This window comes from Talpa occidentalis, unplaced genomic scaffold (assembly GCF_014898055.3).
Source record: "Talpa occidentalis isolate TD23 unplaced genomic scaffold, MPIMG_talOcc4v2.1 talOcc4.3, whole genome shotgun sequence".
Taxonomy (NCBI): domain Eukaryota; kingdom Metazoa; phylum Chordata; class Mammalia; order Eulipotyphla; family Talpidae; genus Talpa; species Talpa occidentalis.
The window spans coordinates 38,384,589-38,410,583 of NW_023603184.1; the positions used below are offsets into that span (position 1 = coordinate 38,384,589).

Here is a 25,995-nt window from a genome sequence, read left to right on the forward strand (position 1 = left end):
ATCTATAAATTAGATCCTGTCAAAGTCATACCTCCCAGGAACATTTCCTTAACTTTCCTCACTGTCACCCTATGAGCCTTGGCTAAAGTAGGTATTTATACATGTTCTACAAATCTGTCAAATCTCTGTTCTACAATATCTGAGAGTTTTAGAAAACAAGTTCCTAAAAACTACCATGACAGGAACTTCCTAATGGTGATCACCTCATCTAAAAACTTCAGGTATTATTGGGAAGATCAGTTCACTGACTCTATGAAAGTATAGGCAACATTTGCATGCTCCCAAAAATAACAAAGAAAGCAAATTAGGAAAATATTAAATACATGCATTTCAGTAATGTTAGTACCTTAAGAGCATTCACTTACTGTAACTTGTTACTAAATAAACTTTCCAGGAACACCTGAATTTTCATAAAATGCTTGAGATGCTTAATTTCTTGTAGACAAAAAAAACATTACAAATATACATACCCATCCTTGCTAGTAGGTCTGTGTCAGCATTCAAATCCTCTCTGATTCTATGACTATGAATTTAGTCTCTAGATTCCACATCATTAAGCTACAGAATGAAGTCTTAGCTCCTCATCAACCTCTTCAGAGTTCCACTGTTTAACAGCAGTTTGCTTTTTTCTCAAAACCTTATCTCTCTTCAAGTTGTCATGCAAAATCTCTACTGCTTGCTTTATATTTCTTTCTAGTACCAACTGTTAGTTCCTTCTTTTCATAATTATTCTCAAAACATGGGATTTGCAATTCATATATTTGAAAGTGAAATTCCTAGTTGCTAAACCATACATAAAAAAGTATGTATATCATAATTTCACATAGTGAAAAAACTATGCCTAGGGCAGGAAGGATTTTTATACTGAGATTCATTGCTCTTTTTCACTTGATATGTCCATATTCCTTCAATGGCATGCTGAGAGAATTCTAACTTCAATTAATTTAGAGTCCAGTATAAGAAAAATGAAGCTCTTTAACCCTGATATTCAGAAACCATAGCACTTCATAATTCGACTTCTGCTAACCTCATATAATGTTCATTTGTCTTCTTTCCTTTTCAAAATTCAATTTCATTGAAAACTAACTGATCAAATATTTTCATTGGCTATCTCAATTTAAACAAAATCAGCCAATATAAAAGAAAAATTTATCTAAAGTACCTAACATTTACAGGTCAAATGAAGCCAATATATCTTAAGAATGAGTCTATGCACTGTATTAACAGAAAACAAAGTAGTGATTAGTGCTTTGGCACTTGGCATGTTAAGATAGCATATTTGTAGAGGTCGGAACCTATACCCCTAAAACATACAGTGTTATAGATCAAAATTACCTGAAAAAACATGAGAAAAAAGGAGAAAAAAGAAAACAAAGTACTGGCAAAGATAATATTTGCATAATCACTTTCAGAAATGCTAAAAGACATACTTTGCCTCGATGTCAGCTTTTTCTCGTATTGCATGAGCCATCTGTTCAGTCTCAAAGTACTTCTTTTTGCCTTTAGCTAAATCTTTCACTGTCTCTTGTAATTCAGTTTGAATCTTTGTCAACTGGTCCACACACTGTAAAATACAAAGTACAATTATTATGACTTTAATTTTCAAGCTTATAGAAAATGAACTTGTCCTAAGGACTATAAACCATGCCCTCAGGATGGAAACCCTAGGATAAGAATCAGCACTTTTAGTGTCCTTCAAATTGCAAATTAAGATCCCGGAAACAGCTGGTGCTCCCATATCAAGTAACATGTAGAATAATGTCAGTTTGCTTAAACAATTCTGTTTTGAGAAGTAACCTCTGAGTGCTGCCAATGACTAATATCAAGATAAGGCATACAAAGCAACAATGAAACCGCTCTAACTGTAGGAGATACAATGGCAATAAAGGCAAAAAAAAAAAAAAAAACACAAAGCAATTCTGTATCTCTTATTAATCTTATTAAAATCTCTCTACATGTTTAGGGAACCAACAACACAAAGGATACCGAAGGATTTAACAGTGGGAAAGGAGTGAAATCTGAGAACTGGATGACACCAATAGGAAGGAGAGATGCAAGACACTTAGGTACCACTAACAATTATTACGCAAAACAATCCCCAAGCAGACTCTTTCATGCACATGTGCATTCTAGGAGAAAGGATAGAAATAACTCAAAAATATTCTATCAATAAACTCTTAGAACACTTTGGAGCCAAAGTCATGCTACTTTGGAACCCTTGTGGCTATCCAAAGGGGAATCATTTTCCCAGTTTGAAACATACCACTGAGAAGTTTCACTAGCCTGAGGTCCGTGCAGGACAGCCTTACTGAAAAACTTCTGAGACTAAATAACACTATCAGTGTTTGATGGAGACTGATAAAAGCTCAGCAAAGCAAAGGAGATACTCGTGAACATTGTGGAATGGCACTAGGTCATCAGAAGAACAAGGATAAAACATGAAAAAAGTTAGATAAGTGACATAGAGGCTAGAAATTGTTAAGTATTAAAAAAGAGACTACAGGAAGTGAGAGATCTGGAAGGTTTCCTTTGAAATTAAACACAATAGGTCAAAGGTTTTCCCTGGGATTGCAAACTATGTGGATAGTCAGGACACCCACTGGAACCTATATATAAATACATATATGGCTCTCACATATACACACAGCCACTCACTCCTTACAGCCTCACAATTGGAAGAATAAGCTCTCTCCTCAGTCCCAGGTAACCTGCCATCTTATGGAGATTATGACTCATTTTCATCTATAAAAGGCTATTAATTAAATTTCTATATGTGTCACAATATCAAAGTAGATTTTGTTATAGCTCATATCTTTAAAAGGATTTTTCAAAAATATCATCAGAATACTGTGTTGACAAATGCCCAAAAATAGATAACTGGATCAAGAAGATGTGGTACATATATACCATGGAATATTACTCAGCATTCAAAAAAGATAAGCACATGCAATTTGCAGCAACATGGATGGCGCTGGAAGGGATCATGCTCAGCGAAATAAGCCAAAAAGAAAAAGAAAAATATTGGATGGTCTCACTCATAGCAGGAATCTAGAAAACCTAAATAAGGGACCAGGAAAAAGAACAACTATAAAAAAGAAAAAATCAAAATCAACAAACAACTATGAACCAGAGACACAATATGGGGGGGGGGGGAGGAGGGGTTGGGGTCAAGATAAGGGGGTTGCAATTGTATGGGGAATATAAAAATAAAATTAAAAAAAATTAAATTAAATCTAAAAAAGTAAAAAAAAAAAGAATACTGTGGTTGATTCTATTCATACTTGCTTTATTCTCTTTATATAAGTTTCTAAGATACTGCTTATCAAACAATATTGGAGATAGCCTGTGCACACACTAAATAGCTCCCATAAGCCTTTCTTCTTCAGAATTCAGTAAATTCACAGCCAAATGTTTTCCATAACCCAAGTGAACTGTTTCAAGTCAGAGTAATTTGATTTCTTTTTCAAAGGTACATGCTCTGGCACATAGCAAAATACCAAAAACATTTATTAAATAAAAGTCATGAAACTTAATTTGTAAAGGAAAAAAATGACCTGAAATCCCCTTTCCAACTATAAATTTCTACTATAGAAATCCAGTTTTCTGGGATGGCCTGAGTTACACATTTAAAAGGAAGCTTAAAAATGCCTACGTTACAAAAAACTTTGGTTTGATATGCCCAGTTCTTTCCCAAAAGTTATTAGCAATAAGCAGGCACCAAAATATGTTAAGTTTACACTAAGATTAAGAGATCATTAAAAGTGATGACAAACTTGGATATTATAAGATTCTGTTGAAGAAATCAAAAATATGATCCTTAGAGTTGACACAGGTGTTAGGATAAACAGACTTGTTAATAGCTTGAAGACAGGAATAAAAATAAAAAGTAAGTTGGGTCATTATACTTAAATTACTACAAACTAGTAGGTTCTCTGACCTAGTAGTCAAGTCCCGGAAATTATCCTAAGAAAATAACTTCAAAGAAAAAACTTTTACTGCAGACTTAAACAGACATGTTATTAAGTAAAGCATTCAACTTTACTTAATAATTCATTCAAGAATTAAAAATAATGAACATAAAGGTTATAGAGAATCATAAACAATTAATTAGGAAGTGGGGAGAATGGGGGAAATGAGGATATCCTAAAACAAATTAGCCACGTATTAAAACTATTTTAAAAACTAAGAAGATAAAAGGAGTAAGGGAATTAAGTCATCTACTAAAATAAAAGAGTTCTGCTAAGGTGAAAGAGGAAGTAGTTTACCAAGGTGAACAGGTTTAAATATTAAACTTCAAGTGTTTTTTTAAAAAATTGCACAGGATTTGGAATTAGGAAGTAGTATATTCAAGTTCCTGCTCTATTATTTACTGCTTATTTAAATCTGTATTTACTACTTATTTAAATATCTTTTGAGGCTGTCTCATTATTTGTAAAATAATAATACTTTCATACCTAATAGATTGTTATAAAAATCAAATCAGACTATACCAGATACGGTAGCAGTTTACAAATCAAAACCACGAGCTGTTAGGATTATTATCAAAAAAGCAAAAGACCTTAAACTACACAGAAAAATAAACTTAAAATAGATTAAACATTTGCATTTAAGATCTGAAACTAGAGGGCCTCTCCTGGTGGCGCAGTGGTTGAGCACTGGGCTGCGAAGCTGCCCCAAGGCCTCCGCAGCGCCGGTTCGATCACCAGACACCGGTAAGGGTCCCACATGGCGCACAGACCTCTCGTGCTGCGCCCACTGCTCCTCTCTCAGCAGTGTATTTCATTAGTCTGCCTGTTCTGTTCCCCTCTCTGGCTCTGGTGAATTCTCTCACCCTCCAGGGCTTCTGACCGTACCCAGTGCTTGTATAAATAAATAAATAAATCTTAAAAAAAAAAAATCTGAAACTATAAACCAGCTTATAGGGAAAAAAAACCAGGTAGTAATCTTCTTGACATTTGACTCTAAAAGCAAAGGCAACACAAGCAAAAATAAACAAGTGGGACTACATCAAACTAAAAGGCTTCTGCTTAACAAAGGACATCATCAAAAAATAAAAATGTAATTACCATTTGGGAGAAAATATTTGCAATTTTTTTTGATACAGAGTTATATTCAAAATATATAAAGAGGGCCTCCCCGGTGGTGCAGCGGTTGAGCGCTGGGTTGCGAAGCTGCCCGCTGCCTCTGCGGCGCCAGTTCGATCCCTGGCTACTCCCCGGCCACCGGAGGAGGGTCCCGCATGTGCGCAGGCCTCTCCTGCCTCCCGCTGCTCCCCTCGGCAGTATACTTCGGTCCTTCTGCCTGCTCTGCTCCCCGCTCTGGCTCTGGTGAATTCTCTCACCCTCCCGCGCTTCTGACTGTACCCAGTGCATGTATAAACAAAAACAAACAAATTTAAAAAAAAAATGCCTCTAGAAAAACAAAGCCCCCAAAATTAACATGGGCAAACTGAATAGACACTTTCCAAAGAAGACAGACAGAGGGACGACAGGTACATGAAAAGATGCTCAACATCATCACTAATCATCAGGGAAATGCACATCAAAACCACAGTATTTCAAGCCCATTAGAATCTGTATTATCAAAAAGGTAAGAAACTGCAGATGTTGGAGAGGATATGAAGAAAAAGAACACTTGTGTACTGTTGTGGGAATGTAAACTGGTACCGTCACTATGGAAAAGCAGTATGGAGATTCCTCAAAAAATTAAAACTAGAGGGCCTCCCCTGGTGGCGCAGCAGTTGAGCGCTGGACTGCGAAGCTGTTCGCAGCTTCTGCAGTGCCAGTTTGATTCCCACCCTGGAGTGGGTCCCACATGGCATGCAGACCTCTCCTGCCACCCGCCGCTCCCCTCAGCAGTGTACTTCGTTAGTCTGCTTGCTCTGCTCCCCGCTCTGGCTCTGGTGAATTCTCTCACCCTCCTGCGCTTCTGACTGTACCCAGTGCTTGCATAAATAAATAATCTTTAAAATAAAAAAAATAAAAAGAAATAAAAAAAAAATTAAAGCTAGAACTACCATGTGATCCAGCAATTCCAGTTCTAGGGATTGATCTTAAGGAAATGAAAATACTGATTTGAAAAGATGTGTACTCCTGTGTTCACTGCAGCATTATTTACAATAGCTAAGAAATCCACTTAAGTATCTGCCTATAGATGAATGGATAAAGACAATGTGGTATAGATATACAATGGGACATTATTTAGGCATAAAAAAGAATGAAATCTTGCCGTTTGTGACAATATGGATAGCTCTTGAAGGCAGTATGCTAAATGCAGTAAGTCAGACAAAGAAAGACAAAAACTGTATGATCACACTTACATGTGGAATCTCAATTAAAAAAACAAACTGAGAGATACAGAAAACAGATTGGTGGTTGCCAGAGGCAGGGGTGGAGGTGGTAGATGAAATAATGAACGCATTGGCTATTTAAGTTATTTCCTCCCAATTAGGAAGCTAAACTAATAATAATTCCCCATTCCTAACTCCTACCCTTTCTCAGCATACACAAAGGTATATACATACACACACAGAAAATATATTTTCTTCCAATGTAGAAAGCATTGTCTGGTCAGTCAGTGGTCTTATAAAAGGCAGTTTTGAGCAAAGGTAAGACAAATTCTCACACAAATGTTAAAACCAACTGGCAATATATGAGTGCTTGAAAAAGATTAAAATTTTACAAACACACAATATACATTTAACATACTGACTTCATACTACCGAAATTATCTTTGGCAAACAAGGAAGGCTGTTTTTTATTTTTCCAGTTTTTGTTGGTAAGATGGTTCCTAAAACTCAAATGACAGTAAGAATCAAAACACTAGATGGCTTCTGAAAAATAATTTCCTTAAATAATTACTTTAATACTCTCTACAACACTATTATGTCTATAAAACATATTTAGCTACTTATGAGGTATTCTAAGAATCTCTATTTTTGTAACTCTATTCCAAAAGGACACAATTTAATCAATTAATTTTCATAGCAAGTTTTTCATAAAAATCACATTTAATAGTGATTTTTCTATCAATTTTAAATTCCTATATAATGAAAGAAGTAGATCTATTTGAAAATTTCTAGATTTAAGCAGCCTCTATAATTAAACTTTAGAGGTACTGTTTTGGTAATAATTTGCTCAAAATGTATCAATGTTCTTTAAATTATTATGCAAAATACTCAAGCTGAAATGAAGATGAACTTTCAAGACTTAGTGAGATGAACAACTTTGTAACTATTTCAATATACATAAAACTCTAATAATACTGTGAAACCAAATAGCTCCAATTACTTGAGTTAAGCCGAAAGTAATGTAAGAAGTATTTACTAAGCTTTCACAAGGTCTACAGATTCAAATTACACTCACCTTTGTCAATTAAAAAAACTACATAGAAGGAACATGTTGAAATCAGAAACACTGGTTACCACACAAAAAAGCTGAAATTGTTAAAAGCAATTTAACACAAGTGTGCAGATGTTAAGTGCTGTACTGAGATATTAAAATGTACATAAGAAAAGAACAAATATAAACAATACCCTTTTAAGTTGCTGTTCTTTTAAGCTTCGCACTGTCCTTGCAGGCTCAGAAATAAAATTTTTATAGTTTTCACACATATTGATCCGGGACTGGGCAACTTGCATTGTTCCCTCGAGAAAAGATTTCCAAACAGGATACATGCTCCTAAGTTCAAGAAGAGACAGCAAAGCATTAGGCTGGGAAAAGGCAGAAAGAGGTTAAGCTTTTGCTCACTGGCTAGTCCTGACATATAAAATGAACGCTTTTTTCCCAGTTGTGAGTGTATTTATATGTAGAAACACTGCATATACTCTGTTCCTCCACTATAGTTTAGCAATGAACTGTTTTGATTCATTAGTTATTCTTGACAGTGGAATAAAGTGATATAAGCATTACAATTCTATACAAAGCTAAAACTATAAAAATTACTGAGCAATTCACACTATCCAGGCTTCTCACTGTCTCAGGTCATCATTATGAATATGAAATTTTGTTATTTCATTAAAGTAACTTCCTAATTTTACATAAGAGAAAACCAAAGTTTTGAGAGATTCAGACAATCATTCTAGATCATACAAGACTGTAGCAGAAAAAACCATTATGAATTGTGATGGGAAGGGAGGGAGAAGGGACAGAAAAGGGAAAAAAGAGGAAGGGGGAAGGAGGAAGAACACAGCAATACTGAGACAGGTTTAGGCTGGGTATCTCCAAAGTATATTCTCCTTCCAGCTACTATTATATTACTCTCATAAATTGATGGGGCTGGAAAATAATATCATGAATAATTGTTTATGTACTTGGCAAATCTAACTTGTCTGACAAAAGAAATCTATGCTAAGATTGCTCTACAGCTGTTTTTCTGCTGTAATAATGCTTAGGCAGCATCACATTGTGACTTGGAATCATTCCAAGCAAGTCCCATCACTTTTGCCTTGTGCTCAGCAATCTCTTGGTAAAGTCAAGGAATTATTCATCCTTTGCTTTCTATAGCCAACTTCCTTTCCAAACCTTCTTGTCTACTTTGCTAAATGCTTTTTAGTCGGTTCAAGTATGCTCCTACACTAGTTATACACATATTTTATAACTTATCATAACAGTGGGTAGCACTTTGTTTTAAGAAATAAGATCCTTGCACTAGTAGATTACAATATTCATCTCCTGAGATTTCCATTCTGCTGTCACTTGGGTTTTTGGTACAGCAATGTGTGAGACCATGTGCTACATAAAATGCTAACCGTGGGTCAATGAAGACAAGTGAAAACAAGGAAAAATATGTACGAGTCCCTATCTATCTTACTAGAACAACAAAAATAACCCAAAAACTATTTTTCTACCAAGAAAATGATTAGTTTATGCAATGGATTAGTTTGTGTAATATATCAAATGAAACAATTTAGATGGAAATAATCATTTATTTAATCAGAAGTATATCATCTTCCCTTTGGAAAAAAAGATTCAGTGTGTTGTGCCTGCAAAAACTTTCAGCACAAAAGCACTAATGGACTAAATAAAGGACAGCAAGTTAATGTACTCTATTCTTACTGCACAATCGACAATCGATGGAACCTGGGATGTAAGCTTACCACAGTCCTCCTAAGCAGGACAAACAATTGTTTTTCTCAGAGAATGCACTGAGACAAAAATTTGATACTGTTTTGTAACTATTGATTTATACATAACATATATTTTAGAACATAATGAGAAAAAAACATTATGAACTGTGATGGGTAGAAGAGGGGAAGGAGGTGGAGGGGGAAGGAAAAGAATGGAAGGGAAAGAAAGGAGAAGAAGGAAGGAAAGAAAAATAATTCCTGCCTTAGGTAGCAAGCATCTGTCTTCCCTTTAATCCACTCACCACGTGACTACTGTTCATCCTTCAAATCTCAATTTAACTTCTTTAGGAAATATTTACCAATTACACTAAGTCAATCCACAGAATTAATCAAGTCCTTCTCTGTCATTTGTCTACATGGCTCTAGCATGGTTCCCTCAATCCTAAGTATGTTATGTAACTATTTAGTTATTGTCTGTCCCTCTCACTATAGTGACAATTTCATGAAGGATGTGAATTGTGTCTTTCACACTACCGTATTCCTGGGGCCTAGCACATGGTCTACTATCTAAAAAGGTTATGGTGAATACAGAACAAAGAATGGGCGGATGAATGTATAAACTGTGAGAACTGTACAAACAGAAAAATCCTGTCATTATAGCGTTTGAGAAAATCTTTAGTGATTAACAGAACTATAGCTGGCAAACACTCCCTCAACAACAATATACCATGAAAGCATGGAATTTAGTTACCCAGTCAGAAGACCTGGGTTCAAGTTCTAGTTTAACCAATATCATCATATGTAGCACATCCCATATTTTCATTTCCTCAACCAGCAAATGAAGAAGTAAAAAAACCCAAATACCTGTATGGTCTACCTTAGAGGACTGTACTAACAATTAAATGCAAATGATGTGAAAACTATTGGCACACAGATTCTTTGGAACGCTACAACTAGTTGTAGTAGGGTAAGTCTTATAATATGGTAGTTCCAATAGCAGTGGTGTTTTTCATTCTGATTGAGGAAAAAATGATAATGGGTTATACAATGATTTTTAATTTTTCTTTGTTTTACTAGGTTTCATATGAGGTAATTTGAAACACAAAGAAAGGCATCTATTATTTCTAGCTAGCATGCCCTCTTCTAAGCTATCAGTCAATCCTGCACTGTGAAGAACTATATGGGTTTCTTGAACATACTTCAGTTTCCTAGTCCCATCAAGAACTTATCTGAGGATGCTGGTCTTCACTGACATTACAATATTTTGCAGACAAGGAAATGAGGCTCAAGGATATAAAAGAAAGAAAAGGGATTCTTTTAAGAGCCCATTACATGATAGACACTAAGTTGTGTATTTTATATTTGACATATCACTTAATGCTCATGACAACTTCATAAAATAGGTATTACCCCCACTTGCAGAGGAGAAAAGTGAGGCTCAAAGGGGTTATGATTTTTATCTAAGATTACTGATCAGGAACTATAGTTCCCTTGGTCACAACCCAAACTCCTATCATTACCAACAATTACCTTTCTGCTCAAAACCCAATTTAATCATCCTAATCTCTGACCAACATCTCCTATTTCCACTCCTTTATAGTTCTGACTCAATTATTTAACCCTAATAGAATCCACAATCCTTTTGACACTACCCTCTTCCTACTGTCTCTCAGTCCTCTCACAGTCTCCATTCCTAGCTCCTTACCCAACCTAGGTCTCCTAGTTCATCACTATAATTACTCCCTTATGAGTATCTTTGCTATGCGTGCCTGCTTCTCTTTCCATCATTATAAACTACACATTCCAACCCAGGTTAAATTCAAATAGAAAACCATAACCATAACCCTGGTCTCACTTTAAGCTGATGTCAAATAACTTCTAGTAACCAGTTAGAGCTAAGAGCTACCAGGCAGTCCTATTATATCCCCATAATCCACTTATTTTCTCACTCCTCTAACTAATCACACCTCATATTTTCCTCTTATCTCAATCTCTATTATGACCACACTTTCAGTAGACAGTGACAATCTCTTCCTTGATCAGGCTGATTTTCTCATGCCAACAATACTGATCATACCATTCTCACTTCCAGGTTTTGCTCTACTTGTCTGTTATGCCCAGGATTTCATCTCTTCTCTCATTTCCCCTCAGCTGAACATTGTGGATAATGGAAAGCCCACAAGAAAATCTATTTTTATTCATTTTCCTATTTTGCTCTATTATTCTATAATAACAATCATACTGGTCTATTATTTCTAGCTATCATGCCCTCTTCTAAGCTATCAGTCAGTCCTGCACTGTGAAGAACTATTAGGGTTTCTTGTACATCCTTCAGTTTCCTAGTTCCATCAAGAACTTATCTGATGATGCTGGTCTTCACTGACAATCCAGCAACTTCATTTCATATTCAGACTCAGAACTGTACTCTAAAACACTAAGTTTTAACCTCCCAGGATTCTGCATTATTTCATGGATGTTAGCCTTAACTCCAATGAGACTATCTGCTGTCTGATCTTGGCTATCTGATCTTTGATTTCAGGCACTAAGGACTAATCCTGAGCAAAAAAGCCAATAATACTTTCAAGTTAATTTCAAAAATGATATCAAATTCTAAGCAAAATTACAGATGGTTTAAAGATATTTGCAGGTCACCTAGGACACAATTTATATTCCGTTGCCATCTGTGTTCTTTAAATTATGCACACAAAATACTGAACAGCCAAATTCTAGATACATTTGTGTATGCACCTTTCACTAGACTCACACAATCCCCTGCTTCTAAACTTAGAATTTGTTACATTAGTAAGACTTAATGATCATGGTAGAACACTCACTACATCATTATTTTTACAATAATGTGCTTCATTTCTAGATCACAAAAGAAACATTGTTTTTTCCTTTGTTATCTACATCATTTAAATTCTATATGTGTGTATTAATTAGTTTAACACAGTATTAACTTGGTTTAGGACATATAAAATGATCTATTTCACACAGATTACACATGTGAAACATTAACATTTCTTGATAATTTTGAAATGATGGCAAAAACAACAGAGGGGGCCTCCCCGGTGGCGCAGCGGTTGAGCGCTGGGTTGCGAAGCTGCCCGCGGCCTCTGTGGCGCCAGTTCGATCCCTGGCTGCTCCCCAGCCACCGGAGGCGGGTCCCGCATGGCGCGCAGACCTCTCCTGCCGCCCGCTGCTCCCCTTGGCAGTGTATTTCGGTCCTTCTGCCTGCTCTGCTCCCCGCTCTGGCTCTGGTGAATTCTCTCACCCTCCCGCGCTTCTGACTGTACCCAGTGCATGTATAAACCAAAAAAAAAAAAAAAAAAAAGGAACTACTTATAAGTTACCTGTAATCATTTCGATCATCAACTTTTATTCCCGGCCAATCTCTCTTCAGATACTGACTAGCCAACTTCTGGATACCCTGTTTTAAAAAAAACATAGTTTATGAGTTAAGTATTGTGCAACCAAGTAAGGTCTTTCCCTTAAAATATATTACTTAACAAATCCATCTTTCCAAATGTAGATTTAATTCAGAAATAAAGATAAATGGCAGAACACTATGACCTTGTTACATTATTGTCATAGTCTTCTGTTTTCTCCATTTTTAGGGAAAGCGTGATACAAGGATGAGAAAAATGAAACTTAATTGCTTCTCACTTCAACAATTATTTGACCAATCATAACAATAAACTACCTCTGGTATATCACAAGGAACATAGCTATCAACCTCTAAAGCTCTGATTATACTTCTCAATATCTTAATTTCCCACCATTCCTCTGCTGTAGCATGAATTGCATTTCTAATTCCATCAGCCAAATTCTCATATACCAAGAAAGGCAACAACACATCTAATTTGGAGAAAACACATACACACTGGTTTATAAAATTAATGAACAAACTTTATATGAAATCCTATTTCATACAAGTAATTTTCAAGACAGACTTTAAGGGTCTTTCTTTTAAAATAATGACTGCCTAAATCACTTAAAGTGAAAAAGACAGTTTTATAAAGAAACCTGCCTACTTGGTATCCATACAACACGAATCTAGAAAAACCCTTATCTAGATCTATTACTTAAAATAGGTAATACTGGTGTCGGGATTTGAACAGAGAAGACTTTTATTGGGAAATGGTGTTAAACTAGTCATTCTGGCCATAGAACATAACTTTTAGATGAGCACATATGTGTTCTCCTAACACTACAATAGAACCCAATGTAATGGATTTAAATAGCATGAACCTTGGGATACTCATCTAAATACATGCTACCTTAAAAAGAATAAGCAGCTGAGCTGAAGAACAATCACATTTATAAATAGATTTTCTACTTTAAGCATGTTGCCTGAGTAAAATAAAAGCTGCATAGTATATATGGTACTTGTCTATGAAGATCTACTGTCAAATAAACTCATTATTATATGCTTTGTTTACCTTATTTGAATGAACAGAAAGGGTAGCAGAAACTGCAGAATTTCTTTGAATCTTAAGTTCTTACTGAGCTTGGCAATAGTATGGCTCTCTGTTTCCAGGCATTGTGTGTTCTGGGAACTCACATACAAAACTGCATATCCACAAGACTTCCCACTTACACACCTTGTACTTTGGGGGACCCAATCACTAAGTCTCTCCCCGAAAGTGCACAATATTTCTTCACTTCTGGCCCTAATTCTTAATGTTCCTATTTGCATGAAAATTGAGGAATTCCTGACTGTTGAATTCTCCCCTCCCTTAGATTGATATTCAGATCTCTGAATACAAAATATTTAAACATAGGTAGACAGACAGACAGATGAAAATGTGAAACGTTTTATTGCCAGGTATTTAATTTCATTTCATTAGAATAGGATGATTTATCCTTCTTTCTGCATATACTACTTGGAATTCTTTTACAAAAAGCAATCCCTCATAGCTAGAAGGGATCATGCTCAGCGAAATAAGTCAGAAAGAAAAAGAAAAAGAAAAATACCGGATGGTCTCACTCATAGCAGGAATTTAGAAAACCTAAATAAGAGACCAGGAAAAAGACTAATCAATACAAAGTAAAAATCAAAATCAACAAGTAACTATAAACCAGAGACACACTACCGGGGGAGGGGGGAGAAAGGAAGGATTAGAGTCAAAATAAGGGGGGGCAGGGAGGTGCAATTGTATGGGGAATATAACCAAAATGAAAATGCATACACTGTGCAAAGATGAAAAAAGATGTAAGAATTATATAAAATAAAATATTTAAATAAAATAAAGGGGAAAAATAAAGGGAAAAATAAATTTAAAAATTAAGGGGGAAAAATAAGTAAGTAAGTAAGTAAATAAATAAATAAATAAGGGGAGGGGGGGAAGCAATCCCTCATAAACTATTTGGTTATCCTAAGGAACAATTCTTAGACTTAAGACAAGATAAAAACTTGACTGTTCAGTTTTGGTGCAAAGATGAACAAAGAGTATTTTAAGTAACACTATGAACTCATACATTTTGAATAACAGATGTGTTCCAATTTATTGCAGTCACTATTCTTTTGATGCTCCAATTGCTACATCTGAGGTCAGTGGGGGGTTCTTCCAAGTTGGCTCTCATGTCAAGACCCGGATAGACTTTGACAGTTTCTTTGTTTTCTTTTACAGTTCCTATTCTAGATATGCAGTACACTAGTTTTCCAAGGAATTCTGATTCCTTTTTGAGAGAAACCATATTTTTAGAGACTACAATCTAAGTATTTTCTTATCCTTCAGGTCTTCAAGTCTTTCTCTAAGAGGCCTTTTCTATTCACTGTATACAAAGTAACTCATCCTCAACCCAGTTACTCTCTCACACCATCCTACTCATTTATAATGCTATTACACGGTCACTTAATATGGCTTAAATATTTGTCTATTTACTGACGATAAATTCCATCAGGTAAGGATCTTGACTGTGTTTTATTTTTTTCTTTAATAACTAAGTCTCCAGTCTATAGCAAAGAGTCAAGCATTTGGTTGTTGCCAACAATAGTCACTGATTATATGAATAAACACCACCTAATTATCTTAGTTCTAATGTATTATATCTAATCTCCTTTTGTGATTTTACCAGAAGCTAGAAATGTTTGGATCAAAATTTCTGTGGTTCTTTATTTGCATATGCTCAGAGGGAAAAAAAAAACTATCAGATTTTTAAGATTATGACCAGGTGGTTTTAATACAAGAATTAAGTTCTTCAGTAAAATTAGTCAAATTTGACTATCTACACTACTGGAGAAAATGCATCTGTGGATACTCTAAAGTAATGAAAAAAAAAAAGAGATGTTAATTTCATACTTAGAAGTCACAACACATTAATTTCTCCAAAGGTTAAATTATATCAAGAACCCTGAATTCAAAGAACTCATAATATACACATAGGAATAATAAGTATGCAACATAAAAGAGGAAGCAACATGTGGGTAGCTGCTAGACAAATGGTAATATGTGGTAAGTACCTAGATGAGGAAAAGACCATCCAATTTTTTAAAACAAATTTTTTTTAAAACATCCATATGATGAGTGACTTTTTCAGTTTGATCACTTGCTACAGTGGTTACCTATCATTTCCTATAGAACACAGAATATGATATGAGCCTCACATGAGTAGAATTAAGATGATAAAATAAGAGCATTCTACATGTACAAATAACAAATAAACTTTACAGGCACTTTCACAAATTTATTTCTCTTTATTGGGCATTGTTAAAGCCACAGAGAAATTGGACACAAAGAAGACATATAATTTACCTAAGACAACTAGATGACATACAACTAGTTAAGTCTGAATTAAAATCCCGTTATTTTTCTACATCTTTGCCCAAAAAAAAAGAACACCCCATCATTTTAGAGTGGATTTTGTCTAATTCTTTAAAAAATTCTTAAATCACTTTTACATATCTATTTTTGTGCATTATAAGTTACAATAGCAATCTCTGGAGCTCTAAACTACAAAGTTGAACTGTACTAAACTGAATGAGCCCTTCAGAGATGTGATGAGGGATTCATAAATAGACAAACAGATCTTTAGATGAAAGACTTTATTCAAGTTAGTTCACAGAGGCAGGAGTCATGACTTCTGTGTGCTCTATGCAGCTGTTCAAGAACTAATCTGCATGGATGCTGAAGAAATACTCTGTGTTCATTATAGGGAAGGTCCTAAATAATGTTTCACGTCTCTGAAAGCATTCTATACTCAAATTAACTGGTTTCCCTTTTATTTTATGCTTAAATGTACATCCTATGAATAAAAGGATTATTTATACAGAAAATAAAACTGATTCCAATTAAGTGGCTAAGGAAAATAAACTTACTGCTGTCAATTTCTTTAAAGTTGTTTTTTTTTTTTTAATTACTCAACACTGGTATACTAGACATACAATACCTATTTATATTTACCTGAGTATCATTGATGTATAATGTTTTGACTTGATTTCCCACAGAGTTTATTCTGGAATAGTGGTTTCCATAAAAATGTACTATCAATATACTCTTTGGAACATCCAATAACGTCCCATTCCAAAACGCCATCAGTGTCTACTGTAAGACTTGCTTGTTTTACCTCTCAATAACACTTGCTATATTGATCTAACAGATGAAGTGACACAAAGGAAGCCACTGTTCAGTGGACACTGGGAAATGGACTGATGGCTTAACCTTTAGCCCATTTACCACAGCAAACTGAGCCAGAGTAAGCACCATGGCTCTGACACCGATTATTTTGTATCCATTTCCTCCTCCAATACACAGAGAAATTAATGTTTCAATTTTACTAAAGGTATATGCCATCAGATGGCTCTTCAAAATTATAGGAAACCATATTTTTATATACTATACCTTTCTGCCATGAAATTCAACATTATGTAAATTATGCAATAAGCAATAACAAGTCCACTGCAGAAGTTGGATACTTTTCAAACTGATGTAAATTATAAATGATTTACTATTCTTAAATTATTTCAATAGTAATTGAGAACTTCACCCCCATCCTAAAAGAAAATTTTGAAATATTTTCCATTGCTTTATTTGGTATAAAATTGTAGTTAAAATAGGGCCTCCCAGGTGGCACAGCAGTTGATCGCTGGGCTGCAAAGCTGCCCACAGCCTCTGCAGCGCTGGTTCGATTCCCCGGGAACCCGCAAGGGTCCCACATGGCGCGCAGACCCCTCCTGCCGTGCCCGCTGCTCTCCTCAGCAGTGTACTTCATCAGTCTGCCTGTTCTACTCCCGGCTCTGGCTCTGGTGAATTCTCTCACCCTCCCACACTTCTGACTGTACCCAGTGCTTGTATAAATAAATAAATCTAAAAAATAAAATAAAATAGTAGTTAAAATAAAAAAAATTAGTGCCTCCCTGGTGGCGCAAGTTGCAGCACTATGAAGTTCTCCGCAGCCACTGAAACACTAGTTTGATCCCCAGCCAGGGAGCTGAATCACATGGTGCAGCAGACCACTCCTGTCTCACTGGCTGCTCCCCTCAACAGTGTATTTCAGTAGATCCACCTGTTCTGCTCCCCACTGTTTCTGGTGAATCCTCTCACCTCCGCATCTCTGACCTGCACCCCAGCTGCTACATGCATAAATAAATCTTTAAAAAAATAAAATAAAATAAATATATCAGTACAGCATTTTAAGTTACATAATAATTGTCTTTACTGACTTTTCTATTAATTTCATGATGAAATAAAATATTAAAGCTAATATGTTAAATGTAACATTTTTAACTTTTTCCCTTTTATCAAAAAGATTAATTAGTTTAAATTAATTACTTAAGAAGAAATAAGGACACATGACACTTTAAATGATTTATCCTACTTGACTTCAGGATGAAATAGAATAAAAAACTACATGAAATTTAAGACTCATTCATGATAAAAACTTTCAAGAAACTAAAAGTAGAAGAAAACCACCTTAAACCTAATAAAAAGTGTATATGTAAAACCTACAGCTAACATACTTCTAAAGGAAAGTGAATACTTCCCCTCTAAGATCAGGAATAGGGCAAGGATGACTTTTCTCACCTCTTTTCAACATTGTACTCATAGTCCCATTCAGTCCAATAAGGCAAGAAAAAGAAATCAAAGGTATACATACTGAAAAGGAAGAAATAAAACTATTTTTATTCACAGATGACAGGATCATCTATAAAGAAACCTCCAAAGGATCTATAATAAATAAATAAACTCCCCTAGAACCAATAAAAGGGTTTAACAAAGTTGTAAGCTACAAAGTTAATATGTAATACTTGATTGCTTGCTTATATACCTCTAATGCAGATATATGCCACATTAATGTACTAGAAGATTAATGTCCTGATGATGTCAACTGCTCCCAATTTGATCTATATATTCATTGCAACCCAAATCCCAGAAACATATTTTACAAATACCAACAGATTAATTTTAATACATATGAAAGGTAAAGGTACTAGAATAGCCAAACTAATTTTGAAAAATAAAGTTAAAGTCAGAGGATTCACCTTACTGAGGTCAAGACTACTGTACTATGCTGTTAAACTACAATAATCAAGACAGTGTGGTAGTGGCAAAAGAATGGACACGGGGATCACTGGAATAGAACAGAGTCCAAAAATAGATGCACACAAATACAGTAAATTAATTTTCATTAAGCCACAAAGGTAATCAGGTGGAGGAAGAGGATGGTCTGTATCCACAGGTGGTGTTGGGACAAATGGATGACTACATGCAAAAAACGAGCATTAACATATACCTTGTAACTTACACAAAAAAATTAACTCAAGATGGTTCATAGACCTAAATTAAAAACACAAAATTACAAAAAGTATGACACACCATCAAGTGGGAGCCCAGGAAGGAGAAGTGAGACAGAGAGATTATATGAGGTAATAATGGTCAAAGACTTCTCAAATTTGTTAAGACATGAATATAAACAGTCAGAAGCTCAACACATTCCAAGTAGGATGAACTCAAACAGACCTGCACTGAGACATATTATAATTAAACTGTCAAAAGCTAGAGAGAATTTTGAAAGAGGCAAGAGAGACGCAAATCACCACATACAAGGGATCTCTAAGATTATCAGCAAATTTCCCAACAGAAACTCGGAAGGTCAGAAGACAGTGGCTGCTACAGCCAGAAAGCTAGAAGAAACAAAAACTACCAACCAGGAATCTCTATCTGGCAGAATGTGCTTCACAAGTGTAGGAGAAATTAAGACATTCCTAGATAAATAGTAGCCAAGGAGCCCATGACCAACAGACCTGCCCTGCAGAAAATACTCAAGAGAGTCTTGCAGGGTGAAATGAAAGGACCTAGACAGTAACTGTAAGATGTATGAAGAAAACTCTGAAAGAAATAAATACTTCAACAAAGGTAAATACTAGGGCAATTATAAAAGCTAGTATTATTGTAAAAATGGCTTGTAAGTGCATTTTGTTTTCCATGTGATTTCAGGGCTAACACATTTTTTTAAATGTTAGTCTAAAAACTAGTTAGTACTATAATTCTGGTTTGTAACCCCAGTTTTTGGGGGCATAATTTAAAAGACTAGTGCATTAAAACAATTTTTAGTTTATGGTTTTGGAAACAATGTACAAAGATACATTGTGACATTAATAAATGAAAAGTAAAGATGGAGCTATAAAAGGAATTTTTGTATGTTTCTGAAATTAAAATATTACAAATTTGAATTTGTTATAACTTTAGCAGGTTAAATATAACCACAAGGCTCACAGCCATAGAATATATACAGAAGGGAATGAATATGTTTCACTACAAAAACTCAACTAAACACAAATAGACAGTAAGGCAAAATGATTTAAGTAGGTACCTACTTACCAGTAATTACTCTTAATTGTACATTGCTTAAACTCATCAATCAAAATATACATATTGGCAGAATAGATTTAAAAACAAGATCTGCTCTTTCAGCTCAAGGCACCTGTGCAGCTGTAGGCTTCGGTGTAGACATGGCAGATTCTAAAAATCACACTACATGAAACTAATCCCCAAAATAGCACAGAAATGTAAACAAGAAATGCCAATCACAAAAATATGAATCTCTTAGGAGGGTGGACCCCAAGATCCTAAGGAGCATATGCTGTGCCAAGAAGCACAAGAAAGGACTGAAGAAGATGTATGCCAACAATTCCAAAGCCATGAGTGCAGGTGCTGAGGCTGTCAAAGCCCTTAAAAGCCCAAGTCAGGGCTAACATCCCAAAGCTGCTTGCAGCAGCTGCAAGCTCAGTCAACTTGCCTGCATTGCTCATCCCAAGCTTGGAAAACAAGCACATGCCCACATGTCCAAGAGTCTCAGGCCCTTCAGGCCAAGGATGTGGCTACAGCACAGGTTTCCAATGGTGCCCAGGTCCCCACACAGGCTCCATTATAGGGAACCCTGTCTGCCTGTGTAAGGACAGAAGGACTGGTGAGACCCCGGGCTGCTGTCTGCCGGGCACTGTTGTCTTACTGTACTATTTGTAACAAACCTGAAGCAAGGGGGTTAAAAAAAAGAACCAAATACACTGTCAACAAGAGACTTTTCAGATCTAACAAAGATCATGCAGTATTCTAGCAGAGATGAGGAACGTTGAGCTGTGGTAGACATACTAGAGACAGAGACCCAGATTGGATATAAAGATATTACAGAGCATGGAAAAATGACATGATTGGCAATGATATACCTATGGAAAAGACAAGGAAGGAGACAACAAAAATGACTCTTGGATTTTGGCCCTATGCCACTAGATGAATGACAGTATCTCTCCCAGGGATGAATACACAGTTGGCTATTTAATCACAAAAAGATCTGTTGGATTATAATAACAATGCTATAATTTTAGCAGAAGTATAAGTAAAGAAGAGAAGTCACTGTCTTTCCTAAAGTGAGAGATGTCAGGAAAATCTATGGAGAATTAAGTACACTGAAACGGGATCTAAAAGAGCAAACAGAAATTTGATCCACTGACAAAGAAAGAAGGGCATTCCAGGACCTCGCATAATTTAGGTGAAAAAAAAGGTGATGTAAAAAAATAGGGGAAATGTGGGAAATGGTTTAATGGAATAAATGTTTGCTTATTCTTCCAAGCTCACTATTACACTTACATACTGAGTACTTCTTTACTGCCCAGGAGATAGCTACTCTCAAAATAGTTTTCCATGAAGTTTTTCTTTCTTTACCAAAGAGCCTCGAATATCTTTCTTTATTCAGTTTATACCACTGCTACCACAGTGTTTAAAAACAGAAGCCTACATTACACATACCATATATAAAGAAATTTCCTTGGGGTTACGGTTCTAATAACTGGAATTTATCATCTTAAGTTAATTTACTATGCTTACACAAAACTCATAATGTGTCTTTTTTTTTTTAAAGAGGCACGTATTTTATTTATTTATTTGTTTGTTTGTTTGTTTATTTATTTGTTTGTTTGTTTATACATGCACTGGGTACAGTCAGAAGCGCGGGAGGGTGAGAGAATTCACCAGAGCCAGAGCAGGGAGCAGAGCAGGCAGAGGGACCGAAGTACACTGCTGAGGGGAGCAGCGGGCGGCAGGAGAGGTCTGCGCGCCATGTGGGACCCTCCTCCGGGGGCCGGGGAGCAGCTGGGGATCGAACCGGCGCCGCAGAGGCCGCGGGGAGCTTCACAACCCAGCGCTCAACCGCTGCATCACCGGAGAGGCCCTCATAATGTGTCTTTAAGATACATAAGAGACATAAAAGTCATCTGCCTGAAATATTCTTAGTTGTCCACCACTGAATACTGCTATCAGAAGAAGCATGTATAGCCATCCTATAAGACTTAAAAAGAGAGGATGTGTTGTATGTCCAGTTTACATAATGCTAAGATGAGTATATAACTTAGATTATATACTCTAATACAGAGAGTATATATCTTCCTCCTTAGGAGGCACAAAGCCAAATCCAACCATTTCCCCCCTCTAGAAAATCTTGTTTTCTCCTAGAGTTCCTCCATTTATTCCCAGAGCAATTCATATGCAAGACTTAATCCAGAGAAAACCCTAAAGACTAAAAGACACATATTTAGTCTACTTCTACTATTTCACTATTTTTAAATTTGTTTCCATCTTTCAGTAGACTGTTTAATCAAGAAATGATAGTTACACTTTCATGAATACTTTGTCCTTCCTGACATTCTGTAAATTTTTCTTTCCAAACTGCTGGAAGCTATAAGAAAAGCAACATTCTTTACCATGTGCTACAGTCATCTTCCAATAAAGATTAGTATTTTGGGGAAAAGCTGAATTTAGGGGAGTTTGCTTTATAACATTTAAAACATTATTGATTGGAAAATACAAATTATGGCTTAGATATTTAGAGCAAAATGTATATAACTGGCTTATTTACAACATTAAAAAGTCATTTAGCATCATTAAAACTGTAGGTTTTTTCAATTTCTTATTGAAATTAATTTCAAGACCTAGATTAGTTAATACCTATTTGGAAGCCCCTATGATATAAAGGTTTTTATTGGGGGGAGAAGGAAATAAGCTAGTTGCTATTGTTTTTAAACAAGAAGAAATGCACTATATTAGACAGCATGACTGAACTGTTGACTTGATCTCAAAGACAGCTGTAAAAGCAGTTCTTCAGAGCAGAAACTGGAATGTATCCAATCACCAAGAAAATAATAATTTCATGTGCTTGAAATAGAGGAGGAATATCCAAAAGTAATTTGAAATATCAAATTGTGACTGAAGATTCAAACAAATAAGAGCCTTTCTCCATTTCCCTTAGTAGATGGAAAGCATGTTACTAGTCATTATAGCTAATTTTTGAGGACTTACTATGTGTCAGATGCTTCACAACTCTTATTTTCAAAACCACCACCATATGCAAGTAGTTGCAAAAGAAGTTTTAAAAGGTTAATTAAAAGGTTAAGCAAGTAATCTTAACCTACTTAGGCTTGGGTTAAAATTCAGGTCTTCTTTCAAAGTCTACAATACTTTCTGACCACTTCATTCCAATAAAATCACAGACTATCTCAAGCCACAACATAGTTTGGTTAGGGGCAGTCTATAAGTTTTTTAAAGAATAGGGCTATAAAAACCTATCGCAGTTTGTAGTTGTTACTCAGTAACTGCTGACCTCAACCAATTTGGTTAACAATTACATATTTTAAAATTAATAAGCTTCATTTTAACAGTAGTTTTAGGTATACAGAGAAATTGAGCATAAAGTACAGGGTTCCCATATATTCCTCTGCCCCCTTAGATCCTCTAATCATTAACATCTTGCATTAATGTGATATATTTGTTACAATTGATAAAGCAATACTGAAACATTATTATTAGCTAAACTGTAGTTTACATCAGAATACACTCTTGTGTTGCATAGTTTTATATGGGTTTTGACAAACGCACATCATACATCCACCATGCATTATCATAATAGTTTCACTCAACTGAAACTTTCCTATGTTTTCTTGTTCCTCCTATTACCTGGCCAACACTCACACTTTTTAGTTTCTATATTTTCACCTGTTCCAGAGTGTCATTATGAATGGACTCATACAACACTGTTATGAGTCCATGTTCAGATTAACTTCTTACTCCTAACAATAAGCATTTAAGTTTCAGTAACTTGATAGCCCAGTTCCTTTTATCACTGAAAAATACTCCATTGTCTGGATGTACCTGAGCTTGTTTATTAATTCACCTATTGATTGTTTCTATTTTTTAGCAATTATTATAAGTCAAGCTACAATAAACACCTGTGCATGGGTTTTTATGTAAACTTAAGTTTGAAGACCTTTAGGCAAATACCTAGGTATGCAATTGTTTGTATGATATTACTGTGTTTCACTCCAAAAGTGGCCTACCATTTTTCACTATCATTAGCAATGAATGAGACTACTTGTTGTGCCACATCCTAGTCAGCATTTTAGTGTTGTCAGTGCTTTGGATTTTAACTATTCAAACAGGTGTGTGATGATATCTCATTGATAATTCCCTAATAACATATGGTGTTGAACATTTCTCCACGTATCTGCGTATCTTCTTTGCTGAGATGCCTGTTCAGGTCTTTGGCCTATTTGTAATTTACTGCTTGTTTACTTTTAGCTACGTAAACAATTCTTATATATTTGGGATACAAGTCCTTTATCATATACATGATTTACTAATATTTTTTCCCAGTCCCTTACTTCTCTTTTCATTCTCTAATTAGTATTTCATGGCAGAGCGGAACTCACATATTTTTAAAATAAAAATTAAGTTTAAAAATTAAAACTTGAATTTTTAAATTAAACTGAGTCCTCATTAACTAAGGTTTAGAATTCTTTCATCACTAGGAATCAGATTACGGAAAAAGAAAAAAATTAAGACTTCAAGATTAGTTCTGACAATAGATTACTTATGAAACTATGCAAACATGTATTTTACTATAATGCAGTAGACAAATTATGGAAAATTACATAATATAAATTTTATGAATAATGAAGTACTCCAAGTTAAACTCTTCTTAAAATAAGAATTACCTTTGCAAAATATTGTTTCATAATTTAGCTGTTTTAAATTTCAATCATGTCCTCTTAAAACATGGATAAACTGTAATGATATCATTGCTACATAATAATTTTTCATTCCTAATACTTCCAACAAAGCAGGAAAAAGCAATTTTCATCAATTCAATTTAATAAATCTGTTACAAAGTAAAACGTTATTGCCTATTTTAGAATGGCCCTTTATCAATATAAGTGCTTGTTACATTAATGTACAAAATGTTAAGGAGTAACAAAGAAGACTAGTCTTCACTCTCTTTATTCTATTTTGTACTAATTTATTATGAAAACTAATGCGGCATAGGTAACTAACACATAGCAGGCACAGTAGCCTATTCTGCCAGATAAGCACATTCATCACTTACATTCTAGGGAAATATCAGTAAATGTTACAGATGTCGCCAATACCCTTATGCTGATTATGTTATCCTAGGGATAAATTAAATGAATTAAAATTCACCAAGAGGAATTGGTTAATTAAATTATGGTCATCAACATTCTGAATGCTATACAATTACTAAAAAAAAAGTTCTCTATGAATGATCTCAAATATACTTAATGAAAATGCAAGCTACAGAAAAATGACTGTTTTATTTTTGTTGAGAAAAGAGTATATGTAAGTACATATGGCCCAGATACATATGACACTGGAAATGGGATTCAGAGCTTTTAGTCACTATTCTCTGTATCACTGAACTGTCCAATATTTTCAAAGAAATTTACTTTTAAGTTCATTACTTTTATAACTGAAAAAAAAAACATGAAAGGAAACTCAAAAACTTATTTGGTGTAACATTACAGAAGAAAATTGGCAATATAAAACATAAAGATCTACTTAGTGAGAGTCACAGAAGGTTTCCCAAAAGAAATGAAAATTGAAATCTACAAAATAGCTTATGAAGAAAGAAATGGTGTGAACATATCACCTTCAGAGAAATAAAAGAATTTGATATGGCTAGTACAGACATTGTTAAGGAGAGAATGGCTTAAAGGTGAGACAGAATAAATAAATGCCAAATTACACAATGAGTTATAAATTTGGACTACATAGAGAAAACAGGAAGTGATCATTAATTTTTTAAACTGTTTTACTGGTATTGATGTAACTATATATACACGTGTATATATACATATATAACTATATATATCAATTGATATATATATATATATATATATATATATATATATATATAGAAAGAGAGAGAGAGAGAGAGAGGTAATACTATCAATTGATGTAACAGTATATATATAATTTGGGGGTTACAATACCCCCTTACCACCAAAACATCCATAATCCCTCACCATGATCCATCTATGGAGTTGCCTCCCACCATTCCGCCCCTACCCCACCTTCCCCTTTGGTAGTTTCAATTCTACAGTCAGAAAATTGAGGCTTTATTTTGATTTTCTCTTCCTTTGT

At 35.0% G+C, this 25,995-nt stretch overlaps 1 protein-coding gene across 3 annotated transcripts in view; it reads right to left on the reverse strand.

Annotated features, from left to right (window-relative positions):
- FCHSD2 (FCH and double SH3 domains 2) overlaps positions 1-25,995 on the reverse strand; it is a 255,934-nt gene that overhangs the window by 96,217 nt on the left and 133,722 nt on the right. For all 3 annotated transcript variants that reach the window (XM_037522929.2, XM_037522930.2, XM_037522931.2), the window contains 3 exons: positions 12,421-12,497; positions 7,535-7,679; positions 1,431-1,564 (listed from right to left, as the gene is read on the reverse strand). In XM_037522929.2, coding sequence (XP_037378826.1) covers positions 1,431-1,564; positions 7,535-7,679; positions 12,421-12,497 — 356 coding nt within the window. The remainder of the gene's footprint in view (positions 1-1,430; positions 1,565-7,534; positions 7,680-12,420; positions 12,498-25,995) is intronic.